Genomic DNA, 18323 nt, shown 5'->3' on the forward strand with positions numbered 1-18323 from the left:
CGCTTTCACAACGAAACAGCGTCTCCACAACATGGTTCCCGGGGCAACAGTGAGAATCAAGGTTACACCTTCTTTCTTTGTGTGAACATTTGGGCAGCATTATGCAAATCTTCCCTCATTGTGACATAGACATGTGCAGTGTATTTAAAGGCGTTTTAGGAGGTTGTGGATTAGTCTAAACTTTTATATTTTTGGTTTTGAGACTTTAGTCTTTGCAACTTTGCAATCTTTGACCCCCTGCCATCAGGCAGAAGACTATGCAGTTTCAGGACCCACATGGCAAAGTTCTGCAACAGCTTTTTCCCCCAGGCTTTCATAATCCTGAATAAGCTGATACCATCCTAAATAAGTTGATACACCCACCATCTTACACCGCCTTCCCATCCCATGCCTACAGTAAAACCACTCCAACGGATATACATCTGCACTTGCACTTTAACTGTCCACTATAGACACCTTTACACAACTGCACAACGGTCAGTTTACATACAGCCGCACTTACCCACCCAATGTGTGCTAAAGACATTATACAAATGCACATTATTTAACAGTATTTTGTCTGCTCTGATCCACCTCAATTGTGCACTAGCACTTTATTCTTACATTTCTCGCATTACTACAATGCAACATTCCTACCTGTTTATTGCTCATGATGTTGCATTATTGCTTTTATTATGTTATGTTTAATATGCCGTATGTTTAAATTCCTGCTGTCATGAACACATGCTTATACTTGTTTTGTCAATTGCAACTTTCGTCAGAAACGACATTTCGCTTTCCTGCGTATGTGGAAGAATGACAATAAAGTTGAGTTAAATGATATTGAATAAAATGTTTACCTTACATCTATTTGCGTCAACTCTGTGTGTCGATATTAATTACCCACTATTTATCGTTAGAAGAATGATATTGTAGATCAAGATGGCGCGCCATGATCATCAGTGAGTCATGGCGTCCCTAGAGTCTACAAAACAATAGGTTACTTGCGTAACCCCGGTTCTCTGATAGCATTAAGTGAGGTGTCTCACTATGGGATACGCCCCTTCCGCGTATTCCTCAGAAGCCCAATACCATTACGCCAGCCCCAATTGGCTGGCAGTCATGACGTTGCGTCAGGGAGTGGCTCCCTCCTCTTGGTATAAAACGAGCGACGCAACGTCATTACGACATTCAAAACAAGCATACCTCTTCCTCGCTTCACACAGCAAGGAGGGTGATCTGGTGAGACACCTCACTTAATGCTATCAGAGAACCGGGGTTACGCAAGTAACCTATTGTTCTCTTTCAAGCATACGTTTCGGTGTCTCACTATGGGATATCCTAACTCCCGTATTGCCAGATAGCCTGTCTCGAAGTCTCCTGCCACCCAAAAACACTAATATAGGGCTGGTCAACACTTAAGATCCAACGCTCAAAACGGCATGTGCAAACGTTTGAGCTGTAACATCCAGTTTATAGAACCTCGCAAATGTGTGCGGTGAGGACCAACTCGCCGCTTCACAGATATCTTGTAACGTGACCCCCTTAAAGAGGGCCCATGTCGTTGACATTCCTCTTGTTGAATGAGCACGTAAACCAGACGGAGGCGTAAGACCCTTACTGGAATATGCAAGAGAAATTGCCTCCACTATCCAGTGGGATAAACGCTGTTTAGTAATCGGCTTCCCCGTACGCGGCTTCGCCCAAGACACAAACAGCTGATCACTCTCTCTGAACACTTTAGTCCTCTCAGTGTAAATGCGCAGAGCACGCACCGGACACAACGTATTCAGCCTTTGCTGTTCTGCTGAAGCAAAAGGCGGTGGGTTAAAGGCTCTTAACTTGAGAGGAACAATAGAATTGACCACTTTGGGCATAAAAACAGGATTAGGTTTCAAAAGCACCCCTGCGTCCCCTGGCATAAATTGCGTACACGCTGAATTCACAGAAAGTGCGTGAATTTCACTTACGCGCTTCGCTGAAGCCAAAGCTAACAGCAGCGCCGTCTTAAACGACAATAATTTCAGGTCAGCTTTGTCCAATGGCTCAAATGGAGACACAGAAAGCGCATCAAGCACCAGAACCAAATCCCATGACGGAGAGATCGGTTTCGAAACTGGCAAAGCGCGACGCGCACCCTTCATAAACCGGCATACCAAAGGGTGCTGCCCCACAGTTTTGTTATCAAAACCTACATGACAGGCAGATATTGCGGCAAGAAACACCTTTACTGTTGAGAATGCCTTACCCTGATCTATCATATCCTGCAGAAACGATAGGATAACTGCCACTGAACACTGAAAAGGGATTACGTGTCTAGCCGCGCACCAACGCTCAAACACGCCCCATTTACATTCGTAGAGTGACCGAGTGGACAGGGCCCTGGAATTCTGTATGGTTCTGATGACACTGTCTGGCAGACCAGCTGCATTCATATTTAGCCATTCACTGGCCAGGCCCACAGTGCCAGGCGTTCTGGATGAGGATGAAATATCTCCCCCCCCGCCTGTGACAGCAGATCCCTGCGCAGTGGCAGGGACCACGGCTCTGCGTAAAGCATATGTATGATCTCCGCCAGCCAAAATTTCCCCGGCCACCGCGGAGCCACCAGTATCATTCTCAGCCCCTCCTCCCTCACTCTGTGAAGGGCTGGAGATATCAACGCAATCGGTGGGAACGCGTACAGGAGAACGCGAGGCCACTCGTGCGCTAGTGCGTCTATTCCTAGAGGCGCGCTCTGATCCTTCAGAGAGAAGAACAGAGGGCACTGAGCATTGTCCTGTGACGCGAACAGATCCACTGTCGCTCTGCCGAAAATGCTCCAAATTTGGCCAACCACTTCCGTGTTCAGCTTCCACTCTCCATAAAGGGGATTTCCCCTGGACAGCATATCCGCACCCCGGTTCATTATGCCTTGTACGTGTGTAGCTCTCAGGGATAAAAGACTGGCATTGCTCCACAAAATCAGTTTGCGTGCCAACATGTGTAAAGGGAGTGATCTGAGACCTCCCTGTCTGTTTATGTATGCCACAACTGTAGTGTTGTCCGTTCTCACGAGAACATGATGTCCTTTCAGAAAAGGAAGAAAATGCTTCAACGTCAGAAAGACGGCCAGCATTTCCAAGTAGTTTATGTGACAGTGGCTCAGATGGGGACCCCATCTCCCGTTCACTGCCCTGCCCTCGTGAATGCCCCCCCAACCGGACAACGACGCGTCCGTCGTTATGACCTTCCTGGTCTGGACAACGCCCATCGGTGCCCCTTGTACCAGAAAGCACGGGCGCCGCCAGTGACGCAGTGCCAAGACTGCGGCGGACGTCACTCTCACTCTCCTCCGGGAGTGCCGTAACGGGTCTAGTCTCAGAGAAGCTACCCAGCGTTGAAACTCTCTCATAAATAGTCTGCCTAAGGGAATGACTATTAGAGCTGAGGCCATCAGACCTAATAGTCTGAGGCAGATGCGAAAAGAAACATTGTTCCCCTTCCGAAATTCGGCCAGGCATTTCGTAAATTTTATTACTCTCCCCTCTGACAGTCGCGCTCTGAATGTCACTGAGTCCAGTAACAACCCCAGATACGTTATTGACTGTCTGGGAACTAAAACACTCTTTTCGGTGTTTAATTTTAATCCCAGTTTCTGTAGATGTACTAGGAGCATGGCTGTGTGATCTCTCGCTTTGTGCTCTGATTGAGCCGTCACCAGCCAGTCGTCTATGTAAGTAGCGAGACGAATGCCTTTTTCCCTGAGCGGAGCTAGGGCCGCTTCTGTACATTTCACAAATACCCTCGGACTGAGAGATAAGCCGAAGGGAAGGACTAGATATTCGTATGCCACGCCAAGGAATGCAAACCTCAGAAATTTCCTGTGGGGTGGATATATTTTTATGTGAAAATATGCATCTTTCAGGTCGATTGATGTAAACCAATCGCCTGGGCGCACCAGTTTCAGAAGTGTAGAATGGGTGAGCATTCTGAACTTGTACTTCCTTAGGTATTTGTTCAGTGTGCGAAGATCTAATATGGGGCGGAGAGCTCGAGTCCCTTTTTTCGGGACTAGGAAGTATCTCGAGTAAAACCCATTGTGACTTTCCTCGGGTGGGACCACTCTTATTGCCTTTTTGTTCAGCAGTGAGGTAATCTCTTCCTGAAGAACATGTACTAATGCTCCCCGCACCTGAGAATAAATGATTCCCTTGAACTGCGGGGGAGAAGTTGCAAACTGCAGTCTGTAACCGTTTTGTACTGTTCTCAGCACCCAACGAGACTGCGTGCATTCTCGCCAATAGTTTATTTGCAGCGTTCCGGCGCCATCGTATGGCCGAGTTGAAAACGGGTTTGTGGTCTGTACTGCGCATGCGCGAACACTTATCGCTTGGACAGAGTTTATGTGGCTCACCACCTTCAGCGGAGCGATGACTCCACGAGGTGGTGTTACGCTGTGTTCTGACAAAGTGTTTTGCAACATTTTTTGGGGCATTATGTTTTGCAACATTTGTGGGGGAAACAGTGAAAACTTTATTGAACTTTGAGCATGTAAAGTGCTTGTGACTAGTGGGTGGGTGTACACCACTGCATCGTCTCTCGTTCTCTTCACTGCTCTGCATCCCCTGGACCAACTTGGCTCTGGTTTCCCCACAGAACATCTGTAAACAACTGAACTCGTTTTCCGTTGAACGCTGAACAACTGAGGGTCGGGGACAAGTGAACGGGGGGGCTGTGAGCCCCCTTCCCTCAGGAAGACCCCCTCAAACGGCCTTTTTCTTCCTCCTCATCACCTGGGTAGGGTGAGGGGCCGGCTGGACCGTCTGAGCTGTCGCGGGCGGATAATTTTTTCTGGGCCAGGCGGGTTTCTGCTCTGGTGCGCCGCTCTGAACCGTTGTTGCATTCACACGCGGTCTCTGTCGCCTAGGAATGCGAAAGCTGGGGGGTGGGCGAGCTGTAGCCTGCGCAAACGTCTGCCGAGGAGGTGGTGGGGGCGCGGTTTGCGTCTTTCTGGGCATGCAGAGCTGCAAGGCCTCATCATCCCTTTTCTTCTCCTCGCATCTCTTCTGCATCCGTGTCAGCGCTGAACCGAAAATGCCTTCTGCGACGACCGGTGCATCTAAGATGGCTTCCTTTTCTCTGTCGGAGAGATTCGCCAAATTAAGCCAGCGTCCTCTCTCCTGAATGACCATTGTGGCCATGGCCTTGCCCGCAGCCTGAACGGCACATCTCTGAAGACGGAGCGAGAGATCTGTGACAACACAGATTTCTTCCCACTGTGTCTGACTTGGCGTGGCAGACACCTCGTCTTGTAGCTCCGCCTGGTATGCGGTGAGCAGAGAGATGGCGTTCATGGCCCGGACTGAGAGGGCGACTGCTTTGTAAGCGCGCTCCGTCATGCTTGACTGGAAGCGGTCCGCTTTTGATGGCAACGTTGGGTTTGCAGCCGCCGTACGCCTTGGATGCAGATGCGCTGCAACTAAAGGCTCCATGGGGGGCATGCGAAGAAGGCCTTGCTTCTCCATACCCTCCACGTCGAGCGCAGATCCCCCTTGCACGGGCATTTTACTAGTAAAAGGGTTGTCCTTCCAGGTGACAGAAACCTCTTCCAGAAGCTCTGGAAAGACTGGAAGGAGTTGTCTCGCTGCCCGTTTAGCTCTCGGCAGCCTCTTCCCCTCATAACGCGACTTTGCAGTCTCAGCTATTACGGTCGGCCACGGAATATTGAGTTTCTCTGCAGCGCGTTTGCACACGTCTTGCAGATCCACACTAAGAAGCGGAGAGGATGGTGCCCCGCCCGCCTCCTCCGTGGATCCCGCCGTAGCGAGGGATTGTGCCGATTGCGCAGGGGGGAGAAAAGGGGAATCCTCGAAATCTTCCTCCTCTTCAGAGAGAAGGAAATCCGATTGCCCCTCTTCCTCAAACTCAAACGCGCCCTCCTCCTCCTCCTCGTCCGTGCTGAGGACACCGGCCAGAGGGGCGCATACATCCAGTTGTTCACCCCACGATAGGGTTGCCGTGGTGGGCAGCTCTACAGGAATAGGTACCTGAGGGGCGGAAACCGGAGCGGGACTAGCTGACATGAGGGGATCATGGCCAGACAAGCTAGCTTGGCGTGCTAACCTGCGACGGAGGCTCTTCATGGTGAAACGCGCGCAGTGCTCACAGGATCCGGGACTATCGACCGCCATTTGAGCATGTTTCAGCCCAAGACATGCAGAGCAGACCTGGTGTGTGTCTTTGCATGAGATCTTGTTCCCGCATGAGCAAAGCCGCGGTTCTCCCTCGCTAGCTACGTTAGTCTGCATTGCTGCAGCCATAGTTGCGGTACTGAATGACCCTAACAATGAGCTGGAATGCCGATTGAGGGGTAGGCGAAAGCGGCGTGGTGGCCAACAGATCGACTATAAGCACAGTACCAGAATGATAAGCCAGCAACCAGCGTGGAGACCAGTTGATGGCTATCAGATTTAGGAAGGCTTCTGGTGTGAAGCGAGAAGAGGTTTTTGAATGTCGTAATGACGTTGCGTCGCTCGTTTTATACCAAGAGGAGGGAGCCACTCCCTGACGCAACGTCATGACTGCCAGCCAATTGGGGCTGGCGTAATGGTATTGGGCTTCTGAGGAATACGCGGAAGGGGCGTATCCCATAGTGAGACACCGAAACGTATGCTTGAAAGAGAACAGCACTATGCATGGCCACTTTTAAGAATAGACTAAACTGCTTCAAACAGAGTGATAACTGCATGGACTTTAAACAACACGTTATATTCTTTAATTAACCAAAGGAACATTGTATTCCATTTATATGCATTGTGTTGAGGCTTAAATATATATATGTATGTGTGCGTGTTGGTAAAGACGACCTAATGAGTTTCAGGTAATCCATATTCATCCGCTCTGAGTTCCTGCCTCACGCGCAGTGAAGGGAGCGGAACCCGGATGGAACTGTCATGGCTGCCGTCACCGACCTGCCAGTCTAAAGAAAAAAAGAGGTACATTTCTCTAAACTACGCTTATTTAAAACAGCAGTCTCAATTAATGCATAATGGCATTCAGTTCGACCATAACGGTCACTTTTTTGAGTAGTGTGCTGTTGCGTGGACTTCTTTGTTTGTAATCGTTTTGTTACATCCAACGTGGGTGGGGGCGATTTGCTTTATTTTTGTTGATGTGGATAAACAGCATGGCTTTTGAGTGAATGACTGAGTGACATTTGTTGACGTGTTCGCTAAGAGAGTAGCGGGATAGTCGGTGTGCATCTAAAAATGCACGGCCATAATTGTCGTGTTGAGTCGTTTGACATGCCACTTCCTTTAGTTGGATGTGCATTGTGCGGATCCGCGTTGGACAAAGTTGGTGAATGTCATGTTAATTCAGATAACCTAACCTAAATTAATCATTCGCAGATGCATAACTATGATGTTGGTTCTTACTGGTTTTGTATCATGTTTTTAAAAAGTTTGTTCGTGCATCTGTAGAGCTAATGTGAAGTAATGAAATCCTGGTCAAAAGTTTGATTAATACAGTAGTTGTGGAAAATAAATCAACGCAGTCTACGAAGATGTGCATGAGATTATGAAGTTTACACTTCACACGCGAGTTCACATTTGAAATGATTTATGGCACATAATTTAATACATTACTTGTTTCTACATGCACTTTCTAGGGGCATTGAAAATATTAGTATATTAATTTTACCACATTATATATTTTAAAACAGTCATGAAAAAACGGGGGAAAGCCCCAGTGTTTCCACAGCTCACCAGATAGCTCAGTGAAATAAATGTATTTTCTAAAGGTTTGAATAAGTTAGTGATGCTGATCACAGTTACAGCCAATGGGAGTCAAAATTGCTCAATAAGATGCAATCAATAAGAAATTTTTTGTTATTGAATCTAAAATTAAATTATTTAAAATTAGTTTCAAGGCTTGACTTTTCAAGTTGACTTTTGGCCCATTTACACGTTTATAGGTTTATTTGTGCCAAAGTAGTCTTAAAATATATTAATAATAGGCACTTTATTTTGTGTTTCAGAAATTATGTGTATTTTGACCTATTTTACTTTTATGAAGCTTTCAACACACAAACTCATCTTTCAGAGGGGCAAACTAGAATTAAACTGCTGTAGTCATGAGACCGTTATACCAGCCATATAAAAATGATCACATGAAATCAAGACAAACTGCACTACAGATGATAACTATGACAGAACATCTTAAGATCTTAACTATGATAAGAACAGCTCTTTTTGTGATCTTCAAAATAAAATGTTGACTATTTTTCTAGCACATGGAACCAACCAATTTCTGTGATTGTGTGATTTACTAGCAAATTTAAAAGTTTTTGACTTTTCCTCCTTTTCTTGCTTCATAGACAAGTGTGTACTTTTTTTTTTTAATTTTATTTTATTTTTTATTTTTTGGTGATTTGATATTTTAGAGTAGTGATTTTTATCATTTCAAAATATAGAGAAAATAAATTATCTGTATATGTGCTGTACATGTGGAAGAATTTACTATAAATCAGACTTTAAAAAAGTAGAAATTTATGACTAATAAGCCAAAAAGTGCTCTACTGATGTCTACTGGTTATAATTGTGATATACATGTGCTGGTCATATAATTAGAATTTCATCACAAAGTTTATTTTACTAATTCCATTAAAAAAGTGAAACTTCTATATTATATTCATTCATTACACACATACTGATATCTTTCAAATGTTTATTTCTTTTAATTTTGATCATAACTGACAACTAAGGAAAATCCCAAATTCACTATCTCAGAAAATTAGAATATTGTGAAAAGGTTCAATATTGAAGACACCTGGTGCCACACTCTAATCAGCTAATTAACTCAAAACCCCTGGAAAGGCCTTTAAATGCTCTCTCAGTCTAGTTCTGTAGGCTACACAATCATGGGGAAGACTTCTGACTTGACAGTTGTCCAAAAGACAACCATTGACACCTTGCACAAGGAGGGCAAGACACAAAAGGTCATTGCAAAAGAAGCTGGCTGTTCACAGAGCTCTGTGTCCAAGCACATTAATAGAGAGGCGAAGAAAAGAAAAAGATCTGGTAGAAAAAAAAGTGTACAAGCAATAGGCATAACTGCACCCTGGAGAGAATTGTGAAATAAAACCCATTCAAAATGTGGGGGAGATTCACAAAGAGTGACGGAACAGGACACACAGTTTGATTGCTGAATGGAGGATGACAGACAGCCGCAGCAGAAAAAAAGAGTTTATATGAACTTCAATTTAATGACTTAAATATATTATTTTGTACCTCACATTGAATTATGGAACAGCTTCAGGACTCTTGAAACTCTAGTCTCTAGTGCACAAAAACATTTTGGTGGTTTATAATGTTTTTGTGCCTTTCGTGTAGCTCAACAATAACACAGAATAGTACACGCACAGTATTGGATTTGGATCGGTCTCGTCTGTCCGATACCCTATCCGCAGAAAAGACCAGGATCGGATCTGATACCAATCCCACGTATTGGAACGATGCATCCCTAAATTCAGGCAAAAGGAGCCTCAACTAAGTATTGAATGCTTTACATGCTCATACTTCTCATATTCATACTTTTCAGTTGATCAAGATTTCTAAAAATCCTTTATTTGTATTGGTCTTAAGTAATATTCAAATTTTCTGAGATACTGAATTTGGGATTTGTCAGTTATAATCATCAAAATTAAAATAAACATTTGAAATATATCAGTCTGTGTGTAATGAATCAATATAATCTACAAGTTTAACTTTTTGAATGGAATTAGTGCAATCAACTTTTTGATGATATTCCAATTATATGACCAGCACCTGTAATCTATTTTTTGTTTTTTTTGTTTACCACAGTATTTTTTGTTTATCCGATTAAAAATAACATTCAAACTGTGTCATATTAGAGCTTTAAAGTGCTGGAAATAGTTTAAAAAGTGCTCAAATGCTTGAAAGTCATTGAAAAGTGCTTGAATTTCTCTCTCTAAAGGTTGTACAAACCCTGAAATGAATGATATAATGCTTTCGACTATTTCTACAACAACACCATGGTAACAGTTAGCGTTACCGCTTCTGGTTTCCTGACGTAAGTCAGTGCTGTTTATAAGAGAAATTTCTGTGCAGAAATTGAATGATTCTCACTAGATCTCACAGTAACCTTATCATTGTGTGACGAATTCAAACGCTTATCACTGGATCTCACAGAACTGTTGCATCTGTGCAGTAAATCATGAAAAAAAAGTGTTGTAAAATCAACTTTGGCTCTTGAGGAAAGCTGTTCTGAGCTCGGACAAGTTTGTTTGCGTCACGGTCCGAGCTGATAAATGGTCCGCGCTGCACAGCTGAAACTTAGCATGGTTTAGTTTAGTTCTCATTTTGTTTGCGTTTGATGTTTCTCAGATGCCACATAAATGGCAGAGCTTATGAGCTGGATTTTTAAAAAATATTATTATTGTTGACTGCTCTGGAGAGAGAATGCAGCGTACAGTAATTTTCAACAAAATGAATTACTATAAGTAGAAGTTAAATTATTTGTGTAATACTTATATGCTCTACATGTTGCATATATGTTTGAGAAAAAACTTACATAGAGCACAGTGTCATTTACTAAAGGGGTAAATTTCCTCATTTGCTGTAAAACATGAATTGTGCAGAGGTATTATTCCCATATTACAATATAATACTGTTTGTTTGTTTTTTTTAATATTGCAGGAACCTTTATTCCAAAGCATGGATGTTGACCTGACAACATCAGATGATCCCCCTGAAAGCCATGACCAGAGCCAGGATGATGAAACCTCATTGGACCACAGTTTGCCTCTTGAGTTGGCACATCAGCTTCCCGAAACAGCCTCTTGCAATGAGCATTGTGCCCAAGATGAAGCCTCCCATGAGGAGTCAACCACTGATAATCTTCAAGTAGACGGAAAAGCTTCTGGAAAGACTCCATGTAAGATGCAGCAGGGTGCAATCTTCTCTGGAAAAATACTGAGTTTTTGTTGCTCAGAATGCAAAGATGACACCACTTACAGCCCTAACGACTTGCTGAAACATTTTCAAGGTACACACAAGGGTACTCTTCCAACTTATCCTTGTGATCTCTGCTTGTTTGTCACCAATGAATTCTCATCTCTTCAACGTCATCGCATCGGACATCGGAACACTTTGGTCACGTGTGAGATTTGCAACGATGGGGTGCAGTATTCGCTTCTTTTGCTCACAAGGCACTTTACCAACTGCCACAGCCGTAATGGACAGTTTCGCTGTAAAAAGTGTGACTTCTCCACTCGAGATGCAGGAACCTTTGTTCAACACATTCATCATCACAATGAACGTAATCACAAATGTGTGAAATGTCCGCATGGTAGCCCCACACAAGGGGAGCTTCAGAGGCATAATGTGGTGCATTCTGGGACTTTTCCTTTCTCTTGTCAGATTTGTGGATATAGTGCAGCTCGCAGAGAGTACCTGAACAAACATCTTACTGTGGCACATGGTGAGGAGATGAACAAGTGGAAAACAAATGAGGACAATTCAGAAGTAAAACAGTTGCTTAAAAAGTCTCCTCCAGTTGGAGGATCCAGAGAACCACAGTGGATGTCAAAACTTAACTCAATCCCTGGTATAGGTCTGCTTGATCATAAAGGTAGGTCGTTTAATCCTGAAAAAAACTTGGAGGAGACCCAGCAGTTCCTAGAAAGAGCTGTTGGGGTTAAAAAAGAGAGTATTAAATGGACAAAGTCTACCCTAAACAGTGAGCCGCAAACTTTGCAACTCATTCCATCAACAACGCCACAAACAAAGTTACAAGAGCTTGAGATTAGTCCAGGTCTTCTGAATTCAACCAACAGCAATGGACTGACTGTTCTGATGGTGAAGAATAAAATTTCTGTTCCACCGAACTGCACCACTAAAGTCATGGGCTTTAAGATGGTAGATGGAAAAAAACATTTAGTTCTAAAAGTCATACCGACAAAACAAGAGGACTCCACCGAAAATGAGGTTTCTGATTCACACATCGGTGACGACGAAGATAAAATGACCAACAGCTCCTGCTCTTCATCTTCACCAAGCATAGGATCTCTCCTCAGTTTAGAATCAGGAGAATCAAATGAGACGTCTTCAATAAAAGAAGAGTCACAGGAAGTTGAAAATCACATTGGCAACCATTTCCCATTGACAGAAGAGCACAAAGTTAGCTTTGAGAGTGCATGTAAAACAGGGCAGGATAATGTCTTGCATAGTGTTAAAGTACTGTCTGCAACATCTAAAGATGCTGCAATTTCCCAGTGTCAAAGCCGTCAATCCAATGGGAGGTCATCACCTCATATTCATGACGTATCGTTCCTGTGTTCAAGTGAGAAATGCTCCACTGATGATAACCAGATAGCCAGAACACTTCCTGTTTCAACTTCAGAGCTTTCATCCACTGATTCTGAGACCATGCTTTCTGATCTGCAGATGGCTGAAATAGATTCATCTAGATATAAGGCTACAGCCTTAGCTTCAATTTTGGATGAATCCTCAGGATCACAGTCGCCTGCTGATGAAACCACAGGTCATGATGCAGTTTCTGATTCAAAATCAGACCCTGAAATGTCTGTAGAAGTCAAATCCACAAACACTGATATCCTGAAATCTAAACTTCCATCAAAAACTACTGTATATGCAACATTTTCAGTGCTGTCGGAGAAATCTCTTATCCAGGAACCTCTATTCAGCTCAAAATGTGGTGAACCACTTGAGAATAGCATTGAAACAAACTCTCCTATTAAAAGACCTGTCAAGAATAACATCCTTGATTTAGTGGGTAAAGAAGGGCAGGACTCTGGTTCTGACAAAGTTGAGACCATATGTACGATGACTGACCTTAAGACCTCTGACACAGAAGTTGGAGAGAGGTCTCAATTTTACTCAAATGCTCATTATTGCAGGAGTGGTACTCCAGCCTCAGACAGCATTGTTGTAAAGTCCTCTGAAGTAACTAAAAATGAAGCCACAGAGGCAAACTTGCAAAATGAAACTAGTAAAAGTGAATCAACTGAAGCCAAAGATTGTAACAAAGAAGTTGAAAATAACTTGCTCAGTTCCCCAAGTCAAGAGGTCTTTAGTTTCCACAATTATTCTAAAGATACCTCTGGGAGCTCTCCTGATTCATTGCTGCCTGAGGAAGACTCACCGCAGGGGCTGGAGGAAGAAGAGTGTGAGGAGGACTTTGGTGATTGGAGCTTAACTCTGCCAGCATCGCCGCCTCTTCCAACTGAAGAAGATAGCAAGGGAGGGGCTAATGAGAGTGATCCGGTCTCTGAAAGTGGAGAGAAAGCATTAGAGAGAGTGTCAGATAGTGATATTGAGGTCGATGAGTGCATAGCTACTGTCGATGATTCACTTGTTCCTGTGATTCCAGAAAAAGGAAGTTGTCCACCGGCACTAGAGGAGAAACAGGAAGGTATCACCATTGCAACCGAGAATGCAGCGGCAAGCTTGAGAAGTGCAGCTGATTTGGGCAAGATACTTGAAAAGCACTCAGATGCCATCATCAGCCAGCAGCTTGAAAAAGAAAGAAAGAGGTCTTCGGTTACAGCACAGGAAACTGTTAGGCCGACCAAAACCACACTTCGGATCTTGCAGACACCTGAAGGAAAACAGCAGATGTTCCTTCAAACCACAGACACTCCATATGCTGTGCCAGTTCAGCTGAAAAGTGGAGCCGGGTTCAAGCTAATTACTAAATCCTGTTCTCCCAACATTAATGTGTCTTATGTGAAACCCGGGATTGAGATGGCCAGCAAGGCTACAGGAGTAGCTCTCACTTTAAATGGAGGCAGAATTGGCATGTCTGCACAAAGTTCCAATCTTGAAACTAAAGATCAAGCATCTGCCCAGATGGCACAGAGTGGCAGTGGAAACCGCTACTTCGTCAGTGCTTCTGCTCTTAAAACATCTCTTCTCTTATCAGGTGCTGTCAAGTCCCCATCTGGAGAACCCGTGAGCAACGTGCCACAGACTTGTTACTTAGTTCAGAGACCACTCCCTGTTACCTCTGTTAGTAGTGAGTCAAGTGGTTCAAGTTCTAAGACTGTGCTTTCAACTTGTCCTGTATTGGCCATGCCTGTGAATTCAGCAGATAAAACCAGTCCTATGCAGACTGGGAGACAAGCTTACTTGGTTCGATATCTTTCTCCTGCTAAGTCAGGTATACTTTTGAACAATTCAGACAGGAAAAATTTGAACCAGGGCAGGGTAAATGAGGGTGTCAAAAACAGGGTTTTCCTTAAGGTAGTAAGAGGTCCTAATGGCACTAGATTTCTTTCCACTGCTCCATACACCACAGACAAAAAGTCAGTATACCTTGCCACAAGCTCTTTGCAGTCACCTTGTTTGTTAATGTCTTCAAATAAATCTTTAACCAGCGTGTCGTCAGGTCTTGAAACCTCGACTAATTCACTTCACAAACTCATCCCCGCATCCCAGTTTAAACACATTCTACCCCAGTCCAATGTTCAAATCAAAAGCAGGTCTGATCATGATGTAGCATTACAGAAGGTGCCGCATGTTCCCGGTTCCATCCGTCCACGAAGCCAAAGGAAACGGAGGCGAAGGGCTTTGTTTGAGGAAATGCTGGAGAGCTCCTCCAAAATGAGGAGAATCTCAAGCAAGTTGTCTGCTGAGAAAGACGCCATCTCAATTTGGGAGCCTGTTGCAAAAGATGTTGTAAGAACGCTGAGACTCTGTCCCTTTAGTCCACTTCAAGAAATCAAACGTCCCCATCGAAACCAGCCTGTGGTTGTGCTGAACCATCCGGATGCAGACATTCCTGAAGTAGCTAGCATCATGAGGTCCGTGAACAAATACAAAGGTGAAGTTCTCAAAGTGGCTTTGTCCCAAAATACAGTTAAAGCCCTCGCCGATCCTCCAAGAACACCTTCAAAGCAGAATGCTTCCATTGGCAGTGGGGGTGAAAGAATAAGGCCAGTAGGTGTTGTTCAAGAAAGATTCTTTCTGAAACTAAAGTTAAAAAAGACTAGCAGAAATAAATATGAGGTGGTGAGGTCCTCTTCTTCTGGTTCAGAGCAGCAGTCAACATTTTGTTGCTGGTTTTGTGGCCGAGTTTTCAACAACCAAGAGGACTGGATCGGCCATGGTCAACGGCATCTAATGGAGGCAACAAGAGACTGGAATAAGCTGCTGTAATGCAAGTACACAGCCCATGGATTGGGTTCAAATGCCATCCTTCATTGTAGAAAACAGACTTTTTGTAATCTTTTCTTCTTTTAATAGTACAATAAGATAAAGTTAACCTGTCGATGATATTTTTCCATAGAATTCTCTTCAGAAGCTTTTAAATGTTTCAGTGTAATAGAGAAGAGTTAGGTACCTGAAATGAGTTTGTATGTAAATAATTTTCACCTTTTGTATATTTAAATCTAAACCCTTGAGTATGTATAGAACGGAACTGTGAAAATTGGACACACTGTATGTTTATGGTGCAAGCAGAAAGATCACTGGTATAAGATGGTGCTGTCTCTTATAGACCTCTTTTAATGCAGACAATTGAATTGATTTCTCAGGTAATTCCATCATTTTTGAGTGCGTGAATGGTCCAGTTCATAAATAATTATCTCTCATTCTGAAGCTGTGTTTGATAGTTTAAGTTGGCTACATATGTCATGCCTACATCACTGAACCAATTTTGATTTCCAATTAATGCAAATTTTAAAGGGATAGTTCACCCAAAAATGAGTTAAATTTTCTCACCCTCATGTAGTTCTAAACCTGTGCAACGTTTTCTTCTGTGAAACACACACACACAAAAATACATTCTGAAGTGTATATCACAAGTTTTTGTTCATGCAATTAATGTGAATGAGGTCAAAGAAAGTCTTACAGGTTTGATGTGACATTAGGGTGGGTAAATGATGATGGTGTGAACAATCAAAGTATTATTTAGGAATTTTGAGAGGCATGATATTGCCTATAAACAAACCCAGCTGGTTCCTGTGGAAACCATCCTGTTAAAATTGTGTCCTTTTACCATTAATATTCTGTATTTGTTCTCATATTGTTTCTTCGGGTCAGTTTCATGTTTTGCTGGTTCCATCCATGCATCTCCCTTCATTATGTCAAATCAGACCCGGTGTCATTTCAGTAGCAATAATGGACTTTATAATAGTTGGAATTTTTCTCTGTAAAGGTGTTCTGAACCTTCATCTGTTAGTTATGGCTTTGGTGCTTTTTGTTGTCTTTTTTCACATTTGAAATGAAGTAATGCACCTGTCAATGTACTATTATTCTTTACAAAAAAGATAAAAAGATAAAACAGGATGTATTGAGATGCAAGCCAACAAACCTCAAAAAGCCAACCAAACACTAACTGTATTTTCATTTTCTGTAATACTTCAGTGCCTCATTCTGCCTCAAAGTTTTAACAAGAGGGTGTGTTTTTCATGATAAAGTCCAGATTTGTAAGATTCTTGTGTGCTTAGCAGAGTTCAAAGTTTAAGTTGTGACCATTCATCCTCGCTACATTGATTTTTGTTTTCAACTGATTTGTAAACCGTAAAATTAGGAGTCAAGACTTCCCTAACTATTTTTAGACACTATTTTCCCATTGATAGTATGAATATCAAGCCTTTTCAGTGTATGTTCCATAGAAACAATTGGTTACTGGTTTACATCACAAATTGAGTTTAAAACACAAATCAAAACAAAGTTGAGATGGTCACCTGTTTTCGCAGTTATAACATTCAGGATATCCTTTGCATCAAAAGCTCGGTTTACTATTTCAATGTTATGCAGCTTTTCAGCACTGTCGAGAACTGATGGTGTACTCAGTGGTGCTTTTAATCTGAGTCTGCTGATTTTTTATAAGTTTATTTTATAGAATTTCTTTTAAATCTAATCTACACAAAGTCCTCAAGTTCTCCGATCTGCCACACTTAAGACTCCCTGAGAGATCTCTCTTATTGTAGGGACAGATGTATTCATTTGTCTGTGTCCTTTAATTGTTCTTTGTCTTTTGTGCTTGAAAGAGGCTTTGATGGCAGATTAGTAATTATCCATCCTTGATTTATGTAGCTAGTGTCCAGTGTTTTATAGTTTTCAGAATAAGTTTTTTTTTTATTATTATTATTATTTTTTTTCTGAAGCTTTACTTTCCTGTGTTTGGTCCGTTCATTTTGTTTCTAACACATGAGAATGTTGTTGGCCTATAAAGTTTTCTTTTCAGTATTCACTCTGTATTCTTGTCACCCTTCTTGTGACATGACAATCACTGTTATACATGAAATAGTGGAGTTGTTTATGCAAAACCATAACAGTTGACTAATATTCAGCTCAAATGGCCTAACTTGCAACAAGTCACGCCACGAATGAGCAAAAATATAGTCCTCACTCAGACACTTGTCAACCAAATAATGTTTGTCCTTAAGCAAAAATGTTCTTCCTTCTTTCCTTCGTTGTTGTATTGCCCATGTCAGACAGCTTTTATTGGGATTTGAGAGACAAGTTTATTTTTTTATGCTAAGTGCCTAAAATGTGATGCACCAGGTTGACACTATATTGTACTGTATTTACCTCCTTGCAGTTCCTTCTTTAATAAATGTAAATACCTTTGAAAGAGATGTGGGTTTTTTTTTTTTTACTGTAAAAAATTTTTTTGTCGCTTCTGTGGTTGGCAGTTATATATATATATATATGTATATGTGTGTGTGTGTGTGTGTGTGTGTGTGTGTGTGTGTGTGTGTGTGTGTGTGATGTTACTTTTAATATTGCAGGGAGATGTTACAAGGGAGCTTTCGCCTCTAGATGGCAGTATTGCATTAAGGTAGTAATATAATACTGTACTGTCATGCAAATAGTGTTTTATGTGCACATTGGCATAATATTGACTTCAATGGTATTCAGTAGTATGATGCAAATACAGGGGTGTTTTTCTTCTGGCGAGAAACATATTCTCTACGTTTGTGTGGAGTCAGCTACACATATAATGAATTCACAATAGAGCAACTGCTTATCAATGTTTTTTTTTTTTTGTTGAGATTATTAATCCAATATATATAATAATTCACTTCAACATAGTTGCAGATGTACAACTGCTGAATAATTTCAGAGATCTTTATGCCGAACTGAGAGCAATCTGAATAGTATCAGGGCTGGTAAGGTTACTTTTAAAATGTATTTCACAGCAGATTACAAAATGCATGCTTTAAAAATTATTTTAGAATCTATTTTGTTAGATTACTCAAGTAATTTAGTTCTCAAGTAGTCAGTAACTTAAATCTAAATACTTTGGGATACTTAAGGTAAGGGTCATATTAACTTTGATGTCTTGTTTTTATGTTATATTTACATTTA

General features: G+C 42.3%; 2 protein-coding genes across 2 annotated transcripts; one reads left to right on the forward strand and one right to left on the reverse strand.

The window, feature by feature from the left end:
* Positions 1–972: 972 nt before the first annotated feature.
* LOC113074342 (uncharacterized) lies at positions 973–4444 on the reverse strand. Its single transcript, XM_026247166.1, has 2 exons — positions 3629–4444; positions 973–3428 (listed from the first exon to the last, which is right to left on the reverse strand). The coding sequence occupies exons 1-2, from the start codon at positions 4442–4444 to the stop codon at positions 1398–1400; spliced, it is 2847 nt and encodes a 948-aa protein (XP_026102951.1). The 3' UTR covers positions 973–1397.
* A 2371-nt stretch (positions 4445–6815) lies between these two features.
* On the forward strand, positions 6816–17588 carry LOC113074317 (zinc finger protein 518A-like). The gene is made up of 2 exons (XM_026247118.1): positions 6816–6956; positions 10680–17588. Exon 2 carries the CDS (start codon positions 10698–10700, stop codon positions 15159–15161), a length of 4464 nt encoding a protein of 1487 aa, XP_026102903.1. The 5' UTR covers positions 6816–6956; positions 10680–10697; the 3' UTR covers positions 15162–17588.
* The last annotated feature ends 735 nt before the right edge of the window (positions 17589–18323 follow it).

The sequence above is a fragment of the Carassius auratus genome, unplaced genomic scaffold, assembly GCF_003368295.1.
Source record: "Carassius auratus strain Wakin unplaced genomic scaffold, ASM336829v1 scaf_tig00014308, whole genome shotgun sequence".
NCBI classification, from domain to species: Eukaryota; Metazoa; Chordata; class Actinopteri; order Cypriniformes; family Cyprinidae; genus Carassius; species Carassius auratus.